The sequence below is a fragment of the Equus caballus genome, chromosome 1 (genome assembly GCF_041296265.1).
Source record: "Equus caballus isolate H_3958 breed thoroughbred chromosome 1, TB-T2T, whole genome shotgun sequence".
NCBI lineage: Eukaryota > Metazoa > Chordata > Mammalia > Perissodactyla > Equidae > Equus > Equus caballus.
This window is the reverse complement of record NC_091684.1, coordinates 55,782,009-55,800,406: the sequence shown is the minus strand read 5'-3', so window position 1 is coordinate 55,800,406 and position 18,398 is coordinate 55,782,009. Positions and strand designations below refer to the sequence as shown.

At 36.6% G+C, this 18,398-nt stretch overlaps 1 protein-coding gene across 21 annotated transcripts in view; it reads left to right on the top strand.

Moving 5' to 3' along the window:
* The window catches only part of CTNNA3 (catenin alpha 3), a 1,507,895-nt gene that overhangs the window by 1,336,881 nt on the left and 152,616 nt on the right, over nucleotides 1–18,398 (top strand). For all 21 annotated transcript variants that reach the window (XM_070225803.1, XM_070225839.1, XM_070225762.1 and 18 more), the window contains one exon: nucleotides 16,257–16,349. In XM_070225803.1, the coding sequence (XP_070081904.1) occupies nucleotides 16,257–16,349 (93 nt within the window). The remainder of the gene's footprint in view (nucleotides 1–16,256; nucleotides 16,350–18,398) is intronic.

The window sequence follows — 18,398 nt, the reverse complement described above, 5'->3', positions numbered from 1 at the left end:
CTGGCTACCACTAATCTTATTGTTTCTACAGTTTTGCTGTTTCCAGAGTGACATACAGCTGGAATCATACATTATGCAGCCTTTACAGATTGAATTCTTTCGCTCAGCTATAAGCATTTAAGATTCATCCATGTCCTTTCATGGCTTGATAGTTCATTTCTTTATATTTATGGATAATATTCCTTAGTAAGGATGAATATCTCTGTCTTTTAAATGACGACTATTTCTTTACTCTCTTAGCATACCAATTATATTTCTTTTGAGATTTTTATTGGTTACCCTAGAGTTTTCAATATATACTTACAATTAATTTAAGTCCACTTTCACATAACCCTATACTGCTTGATGGCTAGTGGAGTTATCTTTTAATATAGTATTCCCAATTCCTCCCTTTAATCCCTTATAATATTTTATAATAATAAAAGAGCATATTACCTGTATGCTATTGTCATCCAATATAGTGCAACTATATTATTTTAAACAAACTGTTATACATTAGATAAATTAAGAATAAGAAAAATAAATGATTTTATTTTACCTCCATTTAGTCCTTCTCTGATGCTCTTTTTTTTTAGACCCAAGTTTCTGATGTCTATCATTTCCCTTCTCCCTGAAGATCTTCTTTTTAACATTTCTTGAAGGGCACATCTGCTTGTGATGAACTCTCTCAGTTCTATTTGTCTGAGAAACTCTTTATTTTCCCTTCAATTTTGAAGGTTAATTAACCAGTTCTAGGTTGGTGGGTTTTTTCTTTCCACACTGTAATTATTTCACTGCAATCTCTTGCTTGCATGGTTTCTGATGAGAAGTTTCCTTCAATTTTTATCCTTTTTCCTCTATAGGTAAAGTATTTTATTCCTCTGACTTCAAGATTTTTTCTTTGACTTTGATTTTCTGCAGTTTGAATATGATATGCTTAGGTGTACTTATTTGATATTTATCCTACTTGGTGTTCTTTGAGATTTGTGGTTTGCTGCCTATCACTAATTATTGAAAATTCTTGGTCATTGTCATTTAAAATATTTCCTCTGCTCCATTTTCTCTTTCTCAAATTACCTCTTTGTTATACCTTTTCTAATTATTCCACAGTTTTTGGATGTTTCCATTCTTGTTTCATTTCACATTTCAACTCGGGAAGTTTCTATTGACATAATTTCAAGCTCACTGATTGTTTCTTCAGCCACGTCTAGTCTACTGATAAGCCCATCAAAGACACTCTGTTTTTGTTATATTCCTGTATTTCCTTTTTATTCATTCTTAGTGTTCATCTCTCTGCTTATATTACCCATATGTTCTTGCATCTGTCTACTTTTTAGATTGGAATAGTCATTTTTAAAATTCTCTGTCTGAAAATTCCAAAATCTGCATCATATCTGAAGCTGGTTGTGATGTTTGCTTTGTCTTTTTCAGGTGGAGGTTCTTGGTTTGCCTTTTAGTGTGCTTTGTAACTTTTTATTGGAAGCTGGACATAACACATGGGTAATAGGAATTGAGGTAAACAGGCCTTTAGTTTGAGGTTTTGTGTTAATTTGCCTAGGAGTTGGGCTGTGTTCATTGTTCGATGTAATGTTGCTGCCAGAGGCTTCAGTTTCCCCTATTGTCCTTATTTTTGTCTCCTGTTGTCTTTGGGTTTCCCTGAGAACTGCTTCTTAAATAAGTCAGCTCTTTGCAGCTCTTGTAGTTATAATCCACAGTATTATACTGGAGCCTAATTTTAATATGATGGTAAGGTGTAGGGAAAGGGAAGCATTCTATAATCCTGTGATTGAATCTAAGTCTTTTAGTGGGCTTCTGCCTGGGATACGAACTTCATAAATGTTTCTTATTCCCACCCCTCTTAGGTGAGACAGGAAGGCTAGAGTGGGCTGGAGTTGACTAATTGCTCTTCTCCCAAGTTGGATAAGGATCTGGTAAAGTCTTTTCCCCTGGAGAGGAAACATATATAATAGAGACTGCTCTAGGAATATTTCAAAATATTCTTTCTTCCCCATCCCCTGCTAGAGACCTGAGGAGGTTTTTCTTAAAGCTTCACTGTAAAAACCAGATGGGATTTCTGAAGGTAAAACCCATGAAAGTGTGTGGGGGCGTCCCTAAGGCTGTGATTTCCAGGAGTTTCTCACTTTCATGCTAATCCACACTCAGCCTTCAACAATTTGTAAAAGTCAGCATTTAAATGTTCCTACCAGGTTATGGCTCTGGTAGCTTCTGCTCCAGGTAAGCTTATCTCAGGTGTGTTTCTCTCAATATTATTTACCTTTCTCTCCAGAATTTGGAGTGGAAGTTTGTCCTGTGACCTCAATTTTCTGATGGGTCTAAAAAATATCATTCATTTTTAGTTTGTTCAGGTTTTTTTAATAGTAAAGACAACTTCTAAGATATTTACGTGTCAAAGCTAAAACCAGAAGTCTCATGAGTTATTTCATTTTACATTTTAGATTTTGTTTTAATCTCGTGAGTTTTCATGTATATCATATTACTTGCAAATAGAGATAGTTTATTTCTAATCTCCAAAAACAATTATTATTATTTTCTCAATATTAAATAATGGAGACAAATAACATTTCATCTTGTTTCTAACTTTAGTGGGGATGCCTGTAGTATTTTTAACTAGTGTGTCAACTTTAGATATGATTGGGGTATATCATATTTAAGAAGGAGCTTTAACTTTTTATTTTATTGAATGTTTAATTATGGAGAGGTACTGAACTTTGTCAAAGGTTTTTCAGTATCTCTGGAGAAATCATACGTTTTTTACTTTTAGTTCTAGTAATACCATGATTATATTAGTGGAATTCCTAATATTGGAGTATTCTCAAATTTCTGGAGTAAATCTCATTTTGCCATGTTGTAATTTTTTACCGTACTGTTGTATATCAGTGTGGAGTTGTAATCTTTGAAAATAATTTTCTAGCTCTGTCCACTAACAGAGCTTAAAGAAATAACACCTTAGCTATAGTGAGCACATCTAGTTCCTGTTCTTTGTTTTTAAATACCATGCCCCATTTAAAGGAATCAGAACTCCTTGGAGATATGCCATATGTAGTAGATGCTTTGACGGGAGTAAAATTGGATTCAGAATATTGGCACAGAAAGAGAGTACCATATTTAAAATTAATTCACTGTATCATTCATGGGTAGTTGTTGCAACAAAAATATTAAACTTGATAATGACATTTATGTGGTTAATTTCAAAAAACAAAACTATAACATAATAGATTCTAATTTGTAATGAGATGGAGAAAGACTATGAAAATCTTTTGTAGCACAGTTTAACTGGTTATATTAGGGCAAATATTTCAGAGTTAGTAAACTTCAACAAATTTTTTTTCACATGATCATTCTAAATATTTTGATCTCTTCTGAAATTCCAAGTGATGGTTATATTAAGCTAATATATATAATGTAGTATATGTATACATTTGTGTATATATATGTGTGTGCGTATTGCATGAAAAAATAAAGCAAAGAAATACCGAGGAAGGTGTACAATCAAGGAACTTTGGAGATTTTCTTAAGTCATAGAGACTGAAAGAATAGGGCCCTGTATTTTGCTGCAACTAGCTATGTTTTAAATTAGGGGTAGAGATTAATAAGCAATAAAATTTGGTGATTTTTAATTTCCACTATTTAATACAATTTACCAAAATTAGGCCAAAAGCTAATAAAGATCTTTGTTTGATTAAGAAACCTGACATAATTTTAACTGTGGACCTCTACTTCCTGAGCTACTGTGTTTTACTGATTCTTTCAAACACCATTGCCTTGAATGAAGTAAAAATAAAGTATAAAGCTTGGTTTGATATTTATAAACACAGTTAAGTGATAGAAAAATCACATTGCTTCTATAATATCTTGCCCTTCCTGTCAGTGATCTTTTCACATTCATGTCCATATAGTAAAGCCTGCAGTTGGTGTTATTCTCACTAAATTTGTCATGTTTCTTGATGTCTAAGCACCTCTGGTGAGAAGTGTCTGTGTAATAAGGCTCGTTTTTGATAACAATGTAACATTAACATTGATTTAAAAACCTTCACATTTTTCCTTAAATATATGATCTCTTACTACAAAGTGAAATCTATTTTATTAAACAGCCAAAAAAAGTTTAGATATTATTTGATTAAAAATGAACTTGAAATACTACTCCTTTCATGTACTTATTCAACAGAACTTCACATTGCATGGTCTCAGTTGTAATTGTTTTCCTGGGCTAAGCAAATGATTGTTACTTTATGTAATATTTGTTTAGATAGGCATTTGAATAAGTAAATGCAAATTTTCAATGCATTATTGTTGCATAATTGACATTTAGTAAACTGTACATATGAAAGCACACACTTTGGTATAATAGACATCCACATGTAGCCCTGAAGTGATCACCACAATCACCGTAAGGAACATATACATGAAAACCAAAAACTGACTCCTGCCCCTTTGTAATCTAATCACTCCTTCCCCCAGAACGCAAATCACCACCAATCTGATTTCTGTTACTGAAGATTGCCTTGCATTTTCTAGAATGTTGTATAAATAGAGTCGTACAACATGTAGTCTTATTTGGCTTCCTTTACTCAACATAATTATTTTGAGATCCATCCACATTGTTACTTGTATCAATAACCTATTCCTTTTTATAGTTGAATAATATTCTTTTGGATGGACATACCAATTGTTATATCACTCCACTGTTGGTGAATATCTGGGTTATTCCCACTACTTGACTATTATGAATCAGGTTGCTATGATTATTTTTGTCTAAGTCTTTGTGTGCATATATGTTTTCATTTCCGTTGGGCAAATAGCTAGGAGTGGAGTGAGTGGATTGTATGCTATGTGTATGTTTAACGTGTTAAGGAACACATGCACGTTTAAAAATCTAATTTCCCCACTAAGTTTGCTTCTACCGCTTGTCTTAATTCTGTTGATCAGGACAAATCTATGCAAAAGCAGCATGTTGCATTTGCCATCAGCTAGTTTCACAGCCACTTACACTTGACTACATCTTCAACAATGATGTATTCACTTGCTTTTACAAATAGGCCTTTTAGTTTGGAGACTTACAAATTCCTCTATATAGAGAGCATAATTCCTCCTTAGGGGTTGTCCAAATATTTGTTTTGTTGCCTTCCAGTGTTCTATTTTATGTATAAGCTGCCAACTTAGCTACTTTATTCTACTAGTGTAGTGAATTCTTATGTCCCATAAAGCAAACTTCAATCCAGCAACCCTAAATAATATGTACAAAAGTCTATATAAATCTGAATTACTGTCTTACTGAGCAACATCTCCTTGGGAATGTAGGACTTCTTTCACCTTGTTCCAGTTTTTAATTCAGTGAAATAGGAGTGTCAGGTTTGGACGTCCTGCTTGGCCTTACATAATATCCGTGGCTGGAACACAGCAGGTGGTTTTTAGCTTTATTACTGTGCCTGACGTTACTTTGCAAATCTAGATAGATGAATTTGGTTAGGACTGTTGATATTATACCTGGCTGCTTAACAATTTCTGGAAGTAAAAGTTCTCCTGTAGGTTAAAAAATATATATCCCCATTGGGAAGACAAACCACAACTTTTGCTTTCCCTCAAAATCTTTGCTATAGGACAGTTTTGCAAAACCAGTTTCTAGGACACTGAAAATGTGATACATGAAATAATGAAGCAACTGCTTGTATGAATCTACAGAGCAAAAAGGAGACCATGGGATATGGGGAAAGAGCACGGGGCCAGGTAACGGGTACTTCCCTGGGCCTGCTATCACAGTCTGCTGCAGTGTTTGCTCTGATAATGAAGACATACACTCCAATTTTCCCCTCATCTGTTGGAGGCTTTCGACTGTGTGCATGTCAGCTCCAAATATCATGCCACATTGATAGACCTATTGCAAAGTGACAAGGCTGGCTCTGCTCCCTTGCAGTGAGTTTTGCAATCTTGCTCTTTTTTTATTGCTGACGTGTCCTTGAAATGGAACATTCAGCCTTAAGCAGATTTTCTTGTAACATTCATTGCTTGTTTTATTCCTCTTGATGATAAAAGTAATAAATACATATAGTAAAAGTTTAGAAACAAATCAATTACAAAGAAGAAAAGCCACATATAATACTCCACAACTCTCTTATTCTCTCATTCATGTATACACAATATTCTATACAATTAGAATATATATGTATGTATACATTTAGTTAAGAGTGTATTGAGTAAATTTCTTTTGCTATTAGATATTCACTGAAACTCTTATTTTAATATTTGTAGAATAGCTTTTTTGAAAAAGAAAAACGAATAAGTTTTAAATTAGATAAGCTCTCTTCAGCTGTCTATTCTAAGGATAAGAATGCAAATTCACATATATAGAGTTTGTTTGGCATAGAGTTTGATGGAAAAGGCAAGATTTTCCTCGTTCAAGTGCATTAGAATTTGTCTGATATTCGTGGTGGCAGTGTTCATACCCAAGAGTGGAAGGTCATCTGCCGCCACCGCCGCTGCTACTGCTATTACTGCCACCACCATCATTACCGCCACCTCCAGAACTACACTTACTATCATTACCACATTGTTTCCACCAACAGCACACCTCCCACCCATGGAGCAATGAGAGTAATTCTTCAGCCACAATTCTTCACGAAATCATCAATTACTGCCTATGAAGAACCCTTGCATCATCCTGTGGTCCTGGACAAAACCGGTTTAAAAAGTTGTTTCTACCCTCCTGAGAGGTTAACAATCCAAAAGGGATTTGTGATCTAAAATTGTGTTCAGCATTTCAAAAGAAGGGTGTCCTGCCAATTCAAAATTTTCTTAAAAAGATATTCATTGTTTTCCTGATACCTTGTAACTAAACCTGCAACAGACACGTACAGTGAACAATAGAATTGAACAGGATTTTATAAATCATTTAGTTCAGTCCTTTCATTTACTTCTGAAGAAGCTGAGTTCACAACAAGTTAAGCATTTGTTTGAGGTCACAAGTTATTAAAGGCAGCATTGGACCCAGAATCCGGATACTCAATCTTTATACCATGTCCCATCACAGTTCTTGCCTTACCCTAAGAACTTCGGCAAGTTACTTACCTTAGGTTTTCTGTTCATAATTTGGAAATAGGGTATGAACTCACAGCTCTGTCCAAAATACATTTAGTATTTTTGCTGATTAATATAGCCTAATTCACACAGAACTTTAAAAAGTAATGACTCAGGAGTTTTGTTTTTGTTTTCTTTTTTTCTTTTTTTTTTTTTTTTTGCAGATCCTTTGGCACACTTTTGCTCGTCCTATGGGCCAAAACTGAATTCATTTCAAGCTTGGTATAGCTTAAATCCAGGATGTTAGCCTGAGAAAGAAGCAGGATTTCTTTTAGTTGGGTTTTCAATGACAATCTAGGGTTCAAGGTAGGTGGCAGTGGAGCAATGAAGAAGAGCTGACTCATCTATTTGCTCCAGACACCAAGTTTACTGAAGCCTAGAAATTATAGCTGGCAGGAGAAGGAGGAGATTAAGGACCAGTCTGGTGGTGTGCTGATCAAAACCCCTAAATACCTGGCCCGCTCTGCTGGATGAGCAGCATATTCATGCTGTTTGAAGCTCATTTTCTAGACTTGTAAGTTTTAACTACTCAATCCCCATGTTTACCAGGCATTTGGGACTACCAAGCCACATGGTTCATAAAACGAGCGCTGGACCCTACTGTGAAGTAGCCCTCTATCAGCTATGTGGTATTGGATAGGTCCCGTTAACTCCAAGCCTTAGCTTCTCAGCTTTGGTATTAAAATGATAGCATTTGCCTCTTTGGGTTTATTTTTAAGACTAAATGAAAAAACGAATGTGGACTAACCCAGCAGAGTGTTGTTAATGAATTATATTAAGACCTCAATTAAAAATGATGACCTCAATTTTCTGTTCTCAAAGAGAAGAATGTCAAGGTTCCTGATTTGAGTCTAGATATTTCTAATATTTGAACTTTCCAAAAATATGCTTTCAACCAAACCCTATTCTTCATGGCTTCATTAGTCTCTCACATCCTCATTTAAACTGCAAGCTGGAATACTTCTGATGACAGTTTCAGGAATTAGACACGCAGTCCTGGGAATCAGAGCAAGATCACCCACTCATCTGGGAGTGGAATAAGTACAATCATATTGATGAAGTCACTGTCATGTATGACCCTCTTGCTGTTTTGCTGTGTGCTTTTCTACAGTTATTAGCCTCACTGGTGTCTTAGGAGCAGAGGAATGACTGACAAGCTCCCTGATTGACAGAGGCTTGAGGCTAAAATATGGTTTGCTCTGTGATTCTATCATTACTTGAGTCCTTAGAAAGTCTTTGTATAAACCTAAGTGATTATAATGATCACCTCCTTGGATAATCATCACAATCTAGACTCAACTACAAGGCTATTTCATGGCTGCTGGCCTGGGTAAGTTTCTAAGTAGTGAACTAATAGAGACTTATTCCATAGAAAATGTGTGAACCACTAAGGCTCAGGGTTGTGTCTCCTCTGACAGCAATATTCTACATGCTCAAGATTTATCTGCCCAAGTTGTTCTATTTGACTACGTGTTTAATCATATCCTCTTATATATGTTTTAGATGTGTTCTTTTCTCTCACTTTAGGATATATTTTTTTCCATCCTGCAACTTAGATTTGTCAAACTATATTTCAATTGTTGTAGCCTTTAAGGGGTATAATACTCACCCAGGCTCCATAGTTTCATCGTATGGAATAATTCATTTTGTGTTGTATTCTTAACATGCTGGAGAAGAAGATGGAAATGGCTTGTGAAGCACAGAAGGATGATAATGGTACCTAGAGGCAGTTTTGAATTGTTTCCTGAAAGATTATAAGAAGAAAATCCACCAGTAATCTATTGTGGCAAATAGAGATATACGTCTTTATTTGCATCCTTTTTTATTTTCTTATCTATTTATTTTCTTCCTTGCATTTATTCGCTAAAAACCATAGTCATCGTGCACCTAGTTTTTGCAAGGCACTGTGTTAAGCATTGAGGTTATAAAACTGAGAACAGTATGAGATGCCTTCTCATGCCTTGTTAGAGTGAGAAGATACATGTATTCAGAAGATTAACCATTTCCTAGCTGGTATGGTGAATTGGAGTGAATTAGGCTTCGATCAACTGAACTCAACAGATTTACCACATCTCCCCTAGCATTGAGATCTCCTAGTACCGAGGAAACATTTCATCCAGACTAATGTTTTGCTTTCAGTTTAAGCATGGACTCATAAAATCTTAAAACTCAAAGGATTTACAGAAATTCTCATTTTACTTACTTTCAATCCTCATTTTAAAGATGAGTAAATTGAAGCATAGGAAAATGATGAGATTTGCCTAACAACATACAACTAATTGGTGGCAAAGTTAGAATGGAAACCCGACTATCCTAACTTCAAGCTCATTAGTCTACCACCATAACACAAGCCTAGCAGCTGTCTGACAATACAGGAAATGCCTTCCCAGGTTCCCTCAGGGCACTCTACACTCATTCTTCTCTTCAGCCTGACATTCCTAAGAAAATTTCTCTGTGTCTCACCATTCAATCTCAGTCTCAAACTGTATAACTCAAGGAACATCATTTATTTCCATCTAACATCCTTACTCTTTATCTCTTCTGAGGGCAAGCATTATGTTTTATTTGTCTCAAGATCCCCGGAATCTAGCGTAGTAGCCTGTGTCTATTTACATGAAAAACAAACACTCAAATATTTTAGTTGAGATGACTTAACTTGATTTTGTTAACCTCTTTATGACTGATCAAGCAAACTTGGACTGTCACTGCATATCTTTTGGCAATTTCTTCATTAGGAATAAAAGTCAAAAAGAAGTACCACAGAATGAAAGCAGCTAATTAAATGCTGGTGTTAAGACTGCAACCAAGTTTCTAATTTTTTCATAAACTTTCTGATATCTTCTTCCAATAGTTTGGTTAAGACTAAAATGAATAAAGAGTGCCCTCTTCTGTCTTATAACCATGATGATAGTACATGGGGTATGAATTTCAATCCACAGACTCAGATGTACCAGAAAAAATTACTTTTTGTTTTTATATTCTCTAAATCAACTAAGTTTTAACTTTGCTCATGGGAAATTTCAACATAGTCATTGGGCCTCCCCCTTACCATTACTACCTGTGTTGGGCAAGATGAACCAAAGTTCTAGAACAGGGGTGATTTCCAGCCTTCCCTACCAGGGGACATTTGGAGATGTCTGAAGATATTTTTTATTGTCATAACCTGGGAGGGTCCTACTGAATGTGGTGGGAAGAGGCTAGGGATGGCTCTAAACATTCCACAATACACTTTATAGCCTCTTACGATTAGAATTGTTCAGAACAAGATGTCAATAGTGCCAAGGTTGAGAAACTCTTTTTCAGAGGCTTAGACTGTATCAAGGTATCAGAGAGACCCATCAATCACTTGTCATTTTCCCACACTGATTACCAATGAGATGCCATTGTCCTAGCCCATGTAACTCCTTTAGGTTTAATGTTTGCAGTTTCCATGACAAGTTTGTGACACAGGACCCTGGTGAGACTTGAAACTCTGGTATGGGTTTAGTAAATAGTGTTTTCTCTGAAGTCTTTTTTTTTTTTTCCTGAGGAAGATTTGCCCCGAGCTAACATCCGTTGCCAGTCTTCATCTTTTTATTTTTCTTGAGAAACTTTAGCCCTGAGCTAACAATTGTGCCAATCTTCCTCTACTTGTATGTAGGTCACTGCTACAGCATGGCTGACAAGTGGTATAGGTCCATGCCTGGGATCCAAACCCACAAACTCAGGCTGCTGAAGTGGAGCATGCTGAACTTAACCACCAGGTCACAAGGCCGGCCTCTCTGAAGTCTTTTTATATCCATACTGCATTGCTAATGGGATACATAGATGTCATCCTGGTCTTCCAAGTCTGAGAATCTTAAGTTTTTTGGAAGATCTCTCTGTGCACAAAATCTATTATCTCTAATTTAAACATTGTTTTTAAAAACAAAATCTAAGAATCTTTGCCTTAAACTTTCCCTTAGGCAAGGAAATATTAATGTCTGTTGAAGGCAGAAGGCAAAGGATTACTTAGTACTCTGTAGCTCAGAAATGTTCCCTTGATCTTCTTGTAACATTGATACCAAAGCATGTTAGTCATTAAATCATTTATTCCTTTTTTTAGTAAGGACATTTTTGCTGAGCACATAGTATATGCTATTTTCGGAGCTGAGAGTGGTAATAAAGACAGATAATATCCCTATTCTCATGGAAGTTATGTTCTAATAGGGCAAAATCAAAACATATCCCCTTTCAAGGAAAAAAAACAGAAAAAGAAGAAAAATATGATTTCAGATTATGATCATGACAAGAAACATAAAGAAAAACATGCAAGGTGATGTAATAAATAAATGAAGTGGAGGAATGAGTTACCTTTAGATAGACTGACCAGGGAAGACTAGATAGGGTAGAGGAGAGGCCATCTGAACTTCCGTGGCCGGAAGGATCCAGCCTTGTGTGAGTTGTGGAGGAGTGTGCCAGGCAAGAGAGCAGGAAACACAAAGAGCCAAAGAGCTGGCACTGGACTGAGCTGATGTGTGGGACATGTTTGAGAAGTAGAAAAGATGCATAGATGAATGTGTGTGTTCAACAAAGGACATTTCTTGGTTTTCTATATTTTGAAATTGTGTTATTGATATATATATTCCTATTTTTAAAATGTATTTTAATTTTGGACTCTCCACTTTGACATTTCCAAATCATCCTGTGTTATCAGCTCAACTAGGATGATCTCACTGAACATGTTTCCAGCATCTTGCTTCCAAAGACTATCCATAGCATCCTCCCTAACAGCTTCTCAGAGTGTCAAACCACTACTGACGTTGCTATGGCAGTTATTTTATTTTACTAAGCCAGTGATGGATGGTTAGAGAAGTATGATTTACGATTAAATCGTGTGTATGATTTAGAATTTCAACCTTAATTCTGAGAGGAAAATGCCAAGCATAATTCCTGTTTTCTAGACTATCCTTTTCTGTTTCTTTTCTCCCTTTCTTCCTTTTTCTCTTTCTTTCTCCCTTCTTTCTTTCTTTTGTTCTTTTTTTCTTTCTTTCTCTCTTTCCCTTTCTTTCTTTCCTCTTTTCTTTCCTCCTTTGTTTCCTCCTTCCTTTTGTCCTTCCTTTTTTTTTCTTCCTTCCTTTCTTTCTTTCTTCCTTTCTTCCATTCTTTCTGCTGTTTAGTGACCACAAATTTCTTTTTTATGTTACAATATTAAACATTTATAAAGCCTCTGCAAGTGAATTTTTAGATATATTAATACTGTCTGCCTGCCTCACTAGGGATGCTGAAAGAATTAATGAGATAAAGCCCGTAGAAAGCTTTGAGAACCTTGGAGGGGAAAAAAGCAATATAAATGCAGTCATTTCTATATATGTATATACACACGTATATATATACACACGCAAATACACATAAATATACCACCAATTTATTGTGACCCTGAAGTTTAATGTACCATTACCATTTACTGCAGCCCCATTTTCTCACACAAACCTCAGCACGAATATTTTTAAGTTGCATACTTGTTTCTGGCCTCTTTTGCATAAATAAAGTGAGATCATACAACAGTAATCTATAATAATCATAAATAATATCGAAACTTCAGTATTCTCTAGTCACTGAATAATGTTCCAGTCCATCATCTTATTTTATCCTCACAATAACCCTAAAATTAGGGGCTGTGTTCACCATTTTGTAGGTGAGGAAACTAAGCTTATTTCGGGTGGCTTTGGGCTGCTTAAGGAAGTCTTCACAGCAAGCAAGAGTTAAAATAGGAGAGCACAAAGCAGTTTTCCTGAATTTTGATATGAGGAATAGGTAGGTAGTGACTGAGTTCATTAACACTCTTTCCAGAAAAAAATTGGACATGTTCTTCTTGGTCTGGTAAGGCCAGCTTAGTGAAGGAGTTATTTCCATCATCTTTGAGACTCTATGTTAGAGTGAATCTTTGCTGGGGCCAGTTTAAGACATAGTTTTACTCTTTTACATGATCAAAATCAGATCAAAAGAGATGTTTACTTGGTATTTAGAAGAAAACAATGTATGTGGAATTATATTAAACCCTGTTTAGCATAATGACATTATAGACTCAAAATCAGGTGAATATAACTGGAGGTAGCTAGTAAGTACCATGTCAATCCACAATAATAAACTTGAATTAAAATGGAGGCATCCAAATTGTCATAAAAGTTTTATCAAAAAATATAAAGAGTTGTGGTGGGATGAGGGACAGGATAGTGGAAGAAGAGGAGAAAAAGCAACAGATAGCAGGAAACAAACTTTTGTTGCACCCCGGCAGTTTCTGTGGTCTAAGAGCTTACTTAAAGCATCTTAGTGCAGCTGAGCCTCACAATAAACTTCAGGGTAAGGTATTATTATCCAAAATTTTGTTCTGAGGAAACCAAAGTTTAAAAGGGTACATAAATTGCCCCAAATCCCATGCCTAATTGGAGGCCAGGATTCAAATTCAAGTCTGCATTACGCAACAGCGTATGATCTTTCTACTACATGGCCTGTCCTCTAAGATAGTTGGTCTCCCCTTCCACAGAATGAAAATTGATTAGGAACACACACAACTCACACAACACACACACACACAGCTTCCAGATGTTTAACCTTCTAAAGTTACCAGACGAGTAAAAGCGAGATGTTTCTAAGAGTGTATAACATAGCGTAGCCACCGCACCTCCTCCCTTTTTTGAATATTTGCTCTTTAAATTATTACAATTAGTCCTCACTTCATATCTTCAGGTTCCACATCTGTGGATTCTACCAACATCCGATTGAAAAGCCTAGGATGGTTTCATCTGTATTGAGCATGGACAGACTCTCGTTTTTTCTTGTTATTATTCCTTACACAATACAGTACAACAACTATTTACATAGCGTGTACATTTTATTAGGTATTATAAGTAATCCAGAGATGATTTAAAGTATAACAGAAGGCGTGTATAGGTTGTATGCAAATATTATGCCATTTTATACAAGGGACTTGAGCATCTGTGGATTTTATTATCTTCGGGTGTCCTGGAACCAATTCCCCATGGATGCCAAGGCATGACTGTATTTGCCTTCAATCCAGAAGGAATTAACATATCGCCCCAAAAGTGGCTAGAGCACTCCTATTTCTTTCTTAGCTTCTGCTTAATTTAAACTATAACATTCTGTGTTTAACTTTTTATTTTTTCAAGACCATCCAACTATTTGCCTTACAGAATGCAAAATGCTGCCAGCAAGGGTTTTGAATACTCTCCCACTGATTTTATTCATGAAAAGAAGAGGTCAGTTCTGGTGGCTTTGCAAGAAAACTATTAGTATCATATTAAAGAGAAAGAAAAGCACAGAAACCTGTGGGCGTAAATGGTAGGCCTATCTCTTGCTGCCGTATCATCAACAAAAATGGAACTTGAGACTTCTGACAGCAGCAGTTGTTCTAGTTTCTGCTGTTACCTTATTTTTGGACTGAATAAAATATTGGAATCAATGATGAAGTCATATGTACAACTCCATGATAGAGTATAACCTAAGTGATAAACAACAGACGTTTATAAGGAACAGATCACAGTAGGGGCAGCAGACAACCTTCAGTTACAAAACAATAGCACCCAAGAAAGTGAATCTGGTCAACTGAATTTATTCAGATGTTATAGGGGCTGGTGATTCATCCAGGAGGGAAATTGCAAAGATCCTTTCTCAAGAATACTGTGGGAAGAATACACAGAAATGGCTAATACGTGGTTGTGTAGAAGTTCCATAGCAGTGAACTCATGCTAATTAATATCTAAAAAGAGAGAGTAAATCCCCTATGATCTTAGCTGCAAATAGTTGCAACAAAGAAAGAGGACTGCGTATAGAGATCAACGTATAGATAACAGTTCCGCAGCATCGGAGCCCTTGGTGAGAGGGGGAATGTTAAAATCCCGTCGAAGTCAATTGAAATAAATGCAAAGGGATGGATGATGCTCAGTACAAGGGTTCAAAGACAAAGAAAGTGCTGATTAAAGATGCAGAAGATGAGAAAGAATCCGAGGCCATTGATGGTTAGGAAATTGGTAGTTTTGCTCCATAAAGTGAGCTAACCATTGCAAGTTTCCATCTCTGGAGTGGTCCCAAGGAAAGGAAAGTTCTTCACAGCCCTGAAAAATAAACAAAAGGCCTGTATGCACAGCAAGGTTCAAGGGAAACCAGAGCTGGCCTAAGGAGGCAGAGCCCGGCCCTTTCCATTCTTTCACAGCCAGGGTCAAGCTGTAAGAGATCTTCTACTTGATTGTGGTTGTTTTTCATGAATCCTAAACTTTTGTGTTCTGCATTTCTCACCAGGGCTTTGTAGCAAAAGCGTCATAGTTTAGAGCTGATACTGTGTAAACTAAAACAAATATTAAGTTAATTCCTGTCCAGTACTTTTACTTGTTTTTGCAATAATGACTGGTATCTTTATATTAATGCCCCAGTGAGACTGGAGGAATGAAAACCTTGAACTACGAAAAGCAACATGAAACAAATAAAAAAACTTTAGTTTGAAATAAAGAAGATGGAAGCAGGGCAAAGGTACAGTTAGGACAGGTTTTGTTGTTGTTGAGATGTGTTCTTTTGCTCATATCTAACTAACCTTTTGGCTATCACTGATAATTTTGCTTCATTCATTCAAAAGCATTTATGTGTCAGGTTGACACTAAGCAGGGCAGACCTAGTCTTTATGTCACAAAGTAGGCAGTTCAACAATTGGCTGCCTGACTCAACAAACAGTGGTACAATAAAGTATGGTGAGCATTATGATAGCGAAAGGAGAGGGCATCGGGAAATGCTGGCAGAGGAACCCAATCCAGTCTTGGGGATTCCTGAGCAGAATACATCCCTGAACGAGACATGTTTAACTTGAAATTGAAAAAAAGGAATTGAAGTAGGTTGACTATTTAGAATAGACACTGAAGTTCATGTTACATTAGTTAGTAAGTTCCTAGAAAATTTAATTTATTTTGATTTACCACATTTTATTTATTCACTCATCAGTAGATAAATTTTCGCGTTTTTTCCACTTTTTGGCTCTTATGATAGGTGCTTCTCTGAACACTGTTGACATGCTTTTGTGTGGAAGTGTATTTTCTTTTCTCCTGGGTATATTCCTAGGGGTGGAATTGCTGGGTAACTCTATGCTTCCTTTTTGAGATACTGCCAGACTGTTTTCCATTTTGCGTCCCTGCCAGCAATGTTCTGCTTTCTTTTTACAGACCCCAGAGGAACTGGAGGAAGTTTCTGACCTGGAAGAGGATCATGAGGTCCGCAGTCACACCAGCGTCCAGACCGAAGGGAAAACTGACCGGGTATGTCGCCTCCCTGGGGGGAGAGCTGTGTGCTATGCCCTGTCCTTGTCAATGCAGGCAGCCTCTCTCACACGGGACTCCTGGATCTGGAGCTGGTTTTGCAAAGCACAGGGAGAAGAGGCCTCAGGACGCAGGGGCAGCAGCCTGAGGGGAATTATCTCCTCTACCTTGAGAGCTCACGGTGAGACCATTTCTGCGGGGTAGTGGATCACTCCGTACCACTTTTGATTTTTATAGCAGTCATAGGAATTAAAAAGTGAAATATGTACATGTTCGTCAAAGTAGGAAAGAGAAACCGAGAAACTGTAAATATACTCTGAAATTCTAGGGAAAAAAACTTCCAGGGCAAATTTCCTCTACTTTTCTTCTTTTCTTCAGTGCATTCTTCTGCCCATATGCTCAACACATACATACATACACACACATTCCCACACCCCTTCAAAGATGTTAATCAACTTCTGAACTACTCTGAGATGCAGTACCTCACTTTACTTACACCCAATGCTTGGGAATTTGTGAAAGTTTGGTTTCCTAGCAACTGATAGCTTGCAACTGCAGACCAGACTACAGACCTTGGGTCTGAAACGCAGGCAGTATGGTATAGTGGATAAGACTGCCTGGGAACACGTCTGAATCAGCCACTTCCTGCTGTGTTACTTGGGAACTCAGCCTTCTGTACCTCAGTTCCCTGATTTGTAAAGTGAAGCTACTAATAGTGCTTTCTGTACAAGGCTTAATGTGGGAATTAACTCAGTTAATTAATAGAGCGCTTAACACAGTGCCTAGCTCATAATAAGTTCTCAATAATTACTAGTTATTATTATTCTTTTAGTGGTAGTAGCAACTGTATAATGATCATCATTATCATTATTACTATTATTATTTAATTAGTTAACTGAAGTAACGTAAAATTTGGAGACAGATGGAAAAAGATAAATTTAAGAAAGTTCCATGTTTTCAAATATTCAGATTGCTGAGAACTGCTATATATCGGTCACAACACCTGTATTTTATTAAAAATGTTGGTTTTTCTTGAGTTTCCAGGTTTTGCTGATTATTTGGGTTATTTCGCAGTTCTCTAGATGCCAGTTTGTGTTGGGAACTATCTGGGGCCACACAGCATCTGGAGTTAGTTTCCTTCAAAGCTAATAGGCATCCTTGGTACGAGATCAAATCTTACAAAAAGCAATGGAATTGGAAATAAATTTTGCTAGCGATAAACTTCGCTCACACTTTTGTGAAGTGAGTGAGGGATTCACAGAGGCTGCTGCTGGGCCACTGGACGCGGAGGGCGAGTGTCAGGGCTTACAAAGTCATTGGTAGGAGGAAGTTTTGTTAAAATAAAGACACCTTTTAGGATGCTGGATTAGGATAAACATGCCTTGGTTCTCATTCTAGATCATCACATGTAGACAGTGAAGACTTGGTTAAAACCCTTAAAACGGAAGCTTCAAATTGCTTCATCTGAAATTACACAATGTTACAAATCATTATAATCCCAATAAAATTACTGAAAAATATAAATAAATCAATATTGCTTCAGAAACTATCAAAGGAAAGCCAGCATCATGTAAAAAGCATACACTTAAATAAAAGAAATAGAAGATTAAAAAACAATTTCCTCATCTGAACAAAGAGAAGAGTAATAGCATACCTTCTCACAGCATCTCCGGTGACTTCAAAGAAGATGGTGCCTATGAGAGTGTTTTGTAAACTTTAAAGTTATATGCTAAGAAAATAAGGCACTTTTCTTTTCTTTTCGTACTTTTGTTCTCGGACAGGATTACTAGCCTGCTAGACGGCCATTTGACCACTGCAGGTTAAGAAGTTGATACTCTCCACAGTCCTGGATCTCAAGAATCTTTCATAGAAGCCACTGCTTCTAACCTTATGGAAATCACACTGAAACTGCTCTGCATTCTGGATTTGTGTTCCACTGTGCACAGCTCCCTACAGTCTAGTTCATTTGGAATGTCCCTGGAATGACATGCTCACTGCTGTCTAGTGACAAGATAGATCCTTGACCATCAAATCTACTGGGAGCAACAT